The sequence below is a fragment of the Balaenoptera acutorostrata genome, chromosome 20 (assembly GCF_949987535.1).
Source record: "Balaenoptera acutorostrata chromosome 20, mBalAcu1.1, whole genome shotgun sequence".
Taxonomy (NCBI): domain Eukaryota; kingdom Metazoa; phylum Chordata; class Mammalia; order Artiodactyla; family Balaenopteridae; genus Balaenoptera; species Balaenoptera acutorostrata.
The window spans coordinates 57553957-57559861 of NC_080083.1; the positions used below are offsets into that span (position 1 = coordinate 57553957).

Sequence of the window (5905 nt, forward strand, 5' to 3'; positions counted from 1 at the left end):
AGCCCCAGGGCTGTTCTGGGCCCCTGAACCTGTTCTGGTTCCAGGGAAGGGATTTAATCAGTCCAGGATGCTAGAGACCCCAGAGGTTATGTCGCCCCAGGGCTGGGGCATTGAATCTGCTTAAGACCACTCCCTTTCAAAAAAAAAAAAAAAAAAAAAACACCACTCCCTTTCCCAGGCAGCCCCTCTCCCATTGTTCGGCCCCCTGCATTTGGTTCCCGCAGCCCAGGAAAGGCCTGGAATCCTGCGGACATCTCCCTTTCTCCCTGGCATTGCAACTAGAAGCCAGAGAAGTAATCAACTCAGGGAATGAGAGGTGGGCTCCAGGAAGGGGTGGCCTGGAAACAACTCATATTCATCCATCCATCCATCCATCTATTCATTCACTCATTCATTCATTCATTCATTCAACCAACATTAATTTAGCTTCCTGGGAAGCCACCCCTGAAGGAAGGAGCCTCTCCTTCCATCCCCAGATTGCCAAGTAGGGTGTTGATAACATTTTGTGGCAGCAACCACAAGGACCCCAGTAATCTGGCAGTGAGCCACCCCAAGCTCCCTGCACGGGCTCCTCCTCTACAGTTCTGCCCCTCTGGGGAGTCCTGCAGGCTTCAGCACAGGTTCCGCCACCATGCCCGCTGGCTGTGACCTCAGGGTGCAGGGCAGGTGGGCGTCATGGATGACCTCTTGGACAGTGGCCCGGAAAGTCTTGCTCACAAAGGAGTAGAGCCCAAAGTTGACTGCTGTGTTGAGCATGGCCGCCATGTTGGCCACATCCAAAGCCAGGTGGACCCTCCAGTCTCTGTAGACGGGGGCCACGTACAGGTGGTAGAGCATGACAAAGATCCGGGGTGCCCAAAGGAGGGCGAAGAGCGTGGTGACACCCAGGAGGATGGCGGTGCTCTTGCCCACCCGGGGCCGAGGCCCACTCTGGCCCCTTCTCTGTAGCTGGCAGACAATGGCCGAGTTGGCGACCAGGAAAACGGCACAAGGGATGAAATAGACGATGAGGCAGTGAGCCCACTTGAGGACCTTGTCCAGTGTGCTGGGGGGGTCCTCGTCCCTCCACACATCCATCCACCAGTAGAAGGGGATGCCAGTCAGCAGGGCAGCACCAAGGACAGCAGCGATGGCCCGACGGGTCCGGCCTGGGGACGAGGTGGCCCGATGGTGCAGGGGGTGGCACAGGGCGCTGTACCGGTCGACCGTGAGCAGGACGGCGATCCAGACTGAGGCGTGGTTGGCAGCAAACTCCAGGATGTTAGCCGCGCGCACCACAGCCTGGGGCACCTTTCGGGCCAGCACGGCTCCCTGCAGGAGGAAGCCCACGAACACGATGACTACCTGGGTGATGATATCCGAGGCCGTGAGCGCCAGAAGGTAGTAGTAGGAGGGCTTCCTGGTCCTGGCGGCGAGGCGGGCCAGGGCCACTGTGGTCAGGAGGTTGACTGATGGCAACCAAGGTCAGGGAGGGGAGAGGTCAGAGGCGTTAGAAGGGCTCCTCGGATTTGCTTTCTCATCGTCCCTCCCCACCTGCTGGTTCTGGCTTCTCTTTTCCTCTTTCCAGACCCTTCTTAAACCTCACTTTGTCTGGAAGGTGAACCAGATCAGCCCTGCCTTGTCCAGTCATGCACCGTAGGCCACTGCTTTACACACCAGCTTCCCTGGCAACGGGCAGGGATGGGCAATTCCCTAATTCCACCCGTCCTTTCCTGCATCCACACCCCACCCAACCTCCAGCTCTGCTCTCTGAACGCAGTGGATGGTACAGGAAGCTTTTGGTGGAGGTGGGGGTGGTCCTGCACGAACTTAGTCATCCTAGGAGGTGCCCATTCCTGGGGGTAGAAGGGGGCTGTCTGCTGTGGTGAAAACTTGGGTCTAGCTATAGAGCCCCTTACTTTTACTCCCCACTATGCTTGGCTTTCCAGTGACCCAGATCACCCCCCAAAGGCAAGGAGAGCCCTGGGGTCTATGATCCTGGGTTTCAGGGGTCAGCCCAGAGGATTGAAGGAGGACCCCAATTTCTGGGCAACCCCAGGACCCCAGACCCAGCTCCCCACTCACCAGGCAGCCCCAGGCCCAGCAGGACGCTGTAGTAGATGACAGGGATGACCCCGGCCACACATGGGGACCTCTCTGGGATCTCCGGCCAATCGCCTTCAAACTCCTGGCTCAGCCCACTGCCATTGGGTGTGAACGGCAGAGTCACCTGCAGCTGGCCAGCTAGGAAGCGCAGAGGGTGGGTTGGAGCATTTGGTTCCTTTCCAGCCTGGCCTGGCAGCAGCCCTACCCTGACCCTGACCCTGAGGGCTTTACTCACCCCCACTCTGTGCAGAACCTCTGGTCAGGCCCAGCCAAACGGTAATCCCTCTTGCCAAGCCCACTGCACCCCAGCCCACCCCCGTAGTGGCCCGGCTCCCGCATTGATGGGAAGAAGCGCTCAGTGGCGTTTCTTGCTGACACAGAGATTATTTCTCCATCCTATTGCTCCTGGTGGATCTTCAGCCTGGAAAGCAGGGCCCTAAACAGGCTGCTAGGCACAGTCAGCAGGGGGCTTGGGGGGTGGGGCGCTTGTGACATACCGGGGCCCTGGGCCTTGCTCCAGGCAGCCTGAGCCGGAGGGTCTGCACCGGAGCTTGGGCAGCTGTGTTTTTAAAGCATCCCGGGTGATCCTGACCCACAGTAACTCACGGCAGCTGCACTGCTCTACCCGACAGCCACCCCCCTCTTTAAGGAGAGACGTTACTAAGTTCCGCTCCTTTCTACGCTAGAGAGCACCCTCTCCTAGTGCTATTGGAGCTAGAATGGATCCAGTTTTCAGATGGGGAAACTGAGTCCAGAGGGGATAAGGTGACCTGCCTGCCATCACACACAGCCGGCAGGTGGCCGGTCCGGGATGAGGACCAACCTCACGCTCTGGCCCCTGCCCCTCTTAGCCCACTCTTTAGGATTTTAGGTTTCACCTTCCAGCTTTTGATGTTTCCATATCCGCTTCAAGCTTGCCACTCCCGGACTCTAGATTCCTTACTGGCCCTGCCACCGTACTCCCCCCGCCCACCCTGGCCCCAGGCGCTTTACCTGTCTCTTGTCCTGCAAGCCTCATGCTCCTGGGTCCTGAGTCCTGGGTCACCCTGTGGCTTTTTCTGGTGGTCCCAGCAGCTCCCTCTCATCATCGCCAGCTCTCCGAGCGGTTGTTTGCCCCAGGATTATTCCAGCAGTCCTGAGCCTGCTGTGCAGAGCGGTGGGGTGGAGGGAGGAGGGAGGAGGGAGGAGGAGGAAGGGGAGGGCGGGGCAGAGGCTGAGGGGAATCAGTCTGTAAAGTAGTCGCTGCCTGGAGCAAAGCAGGATTGGGGCGGTGCACAGGCAGGGGAGGGGCGAGGCTGGGAGGCAGACCTTGGGGAGGGGGTAGCATCAGGGCTCTGGTTGGGCTGCCTCGTGCTCCAGGGCACTCTGGGAACCGGCCTGGGCTCAGTCTGGCGGTCAAACCCTGGCCGTGAGGTCTTTGGGGAAAGGCAGACAGATTCCAGGAGCTGACTCAGAGGGGGCTGTGGGGAGGGAACCAGTGCTGGGGAGGGAGAGCTGAGGCTGCCCTGGGCAGGACCCAGATCTGGAGAGAAGCCTCACGGGCCAGGTTTGAAAGACTCAGTGCCGCAGTGGCTGCGGGTGGTAGGACGAGAAGGAGACTACCCAGGGGGGCCGCTGGCCTGGAAGGATGGCAGGAAGCCATGCCCAGTGCCGGCCGTGATGGCCAGGCCAGCAGAAGCCTGACCAGGCTGCCAGCAGCGCTGGGAAACCCAGACCCAGCGGCTCCTCGCAAGCTGTTGTTTTCCTGGCCCTGGTGAAATGGACCATCCTTTAAGGAAAATTAGTCACTGGCAAGTCAACACCATCCGGCGTGGCTTGCACCCTGGAGAGGCTGGAACCTGCGCCCGGCCAGCTCCCCAACCCCATGCGGGGAAGAGCGACCGGTGCAGCCCACAGCGGGCACCCAGGACAACGTGTGGAGTGACTCGGAGGAGAGCTGAGGCCCAGCCAGCTCTCCCTTCCCACACTCACCCTCTGGGAATGTCCCGGAGCTGCTTTCCCTAAGTTAGATCCCAATTCTGGGGCTGGAGCTACCTGGACGCCCACCGCCAGCCTTACCTCCACGCGCAGCCCTGGAACTCACAGAGGCCTTGCTGCCCCCTGGTGGCTGGGGCCTGACCCTGCAGTCCTCCGAGAGTCCTCTGGCTTTGGCCAGGTCCCCTGGGTGGCACAGTGGGACCAGAGTAGGCACTACCCACTCAGGTCCCCAGGCAGAGTGTCCAGGACTCCAGCCCCAGAGGGTGCAAGTAGCACAGATAATTCCTCAGGCCACCACCTCCCTGCGCCAGGAGGCTGTGGATGAGCAGGGGGCCGTTTACAGCCGGGTGTGAGGGTCTCTGCTGACTTTTCCTGAGGACCTACCCTGTCCTACACGTGTCACCCTCCCGGCAGCCCCTCAAGCTAACTCAGGTTACCTCCGTTTCACACAAGAGGGGACCGAGGCTCAGAGAAGTCCAGCAACTATGCTAAGGCCACAGAGCTAGCAAGTGGAGGTTGGAAATTGAACGTGGGTTTGTCCCTCCCCCAGAGCTGTTCGCTGGTCACTCCCTCCCACCACCTTCTCCGGAAGAGCAGGGGCTCAGGCAGCACGAGGCCACTGTGAGCTCGGGCTTTACGGGGAGGGGAAGTGGGCCAGGCAGACAGCACTCGGATGCGGAAGGCCCTCCAGTCGGGGGACAGCAGGATGGAAGCAGGAAGGCAGGTGTGCCACCGCGGGACAGCCCGGCTTCAGGGGAAGCTTTCAATATCATGTCAGTTACTTCAGGGAGCAATTCCTTCCTGTTTAGCAACGCTCTGCCCCCCTGAATCCACGTGGCCTGGAACCTAAGCTCAGGATTCCCTCTTCCCCAATCTAAGCGTTTGGGGGGCACCCTAGCTCGAGAAGGGAGACGCCACAGGTGCAAGGGAGGCTGCAGCTGGGGTGGGGCTGGGGCTGGGAGCCCACCCCTCCGTCGTCCCGTGTCTGATCACTCACGCCACAGATCCAGAAACTCTACATCCTGCCCCAAGCTTGCTTTTCCAGCACTAGAGATTCCTTGCCCCACGGGGATCGTCTATGGCTACTGAAACATTGGGTTGGCCAAAAAGTTCGTTCAGGTTTTCCGTAAGATGTTACCCAAAGGGCCGAATGAACTTCTTGGCCAACACAGTAGCTTCCCAGAAAAGACAGTATCGGGCTGTGGAAAGAAAAGTCAAGCAGCAAAGCAGCACTGGAATCCTGGCTCTGCCCATTCCGAGCCGTGAAACCTCAGACAAGTCACCTGAGTTATAGATACCCTTGCCTTGGGTGGGAAGTAACACCTCTCTCTGTTCTAGCTCAGACTTGCTCTCAAGGAATTATGGAGCTGCCAGATCGACAGGGCAAAATAAAACAGATTGTCACAGATCTTCCATCTCCAAGATTGGGCAGGGCGAACGCCCTCCTTCTTCTCTCCAGCTCCAAGACTCTCACGCACACCACACACACAAACACATGCATGCAGGGAATTCCCTGGCAGTCCAGTGGTTAGGACTCCGCGCTTCCACTGTAGGAGGCACGGGTTCGATCCCCGGTCAGGGAACTAAGATCCTGCATGCTGTGCAGTGTGGCCAAAACAAAACAAAACACATGCATGCACACCTACACACCACACATACATACACACGTGTGCACACATACATAGCACACACACACACACACACACACGTGCATGCACACACTCCAGAAAACCTCAGACTAAGAAAATGAGAACAGAGAATGCGTATTCCTGGAAAGCCAGTTTCTAAATCAGTAGAGGGGTTTCAGGGATAACAGAAGTTAGAGCTAGTAAGAGGTGGAGCC

General features: G+C 58.8%; 1 protein-coding gene across 1 annotated transcript; it reads right to left on the bottom strand.

Moving 5' to 3' along the window:
- Positions 1-201: 201 nt before the first annotated feature.
- Positions 202-4148, bottom strand: GPR142 (G protein-coupled receptor 142). Its single transcript, XM_007185615.3, is given in 5 exon segments — positions 202-1448; positions 2065-2223; positions 3079-3130; positions 3132-3226; positions 4057-4148. Coding segments are annotated over 4 exon segments (1125 nt in total). The 5' UTR covers positions 3174-3226; positions 4057-4148; the 3' UTR covers positions 202-576.
- Between the last annotated feature and the right edge of the window lie 1757 nt (positions 4149-5905).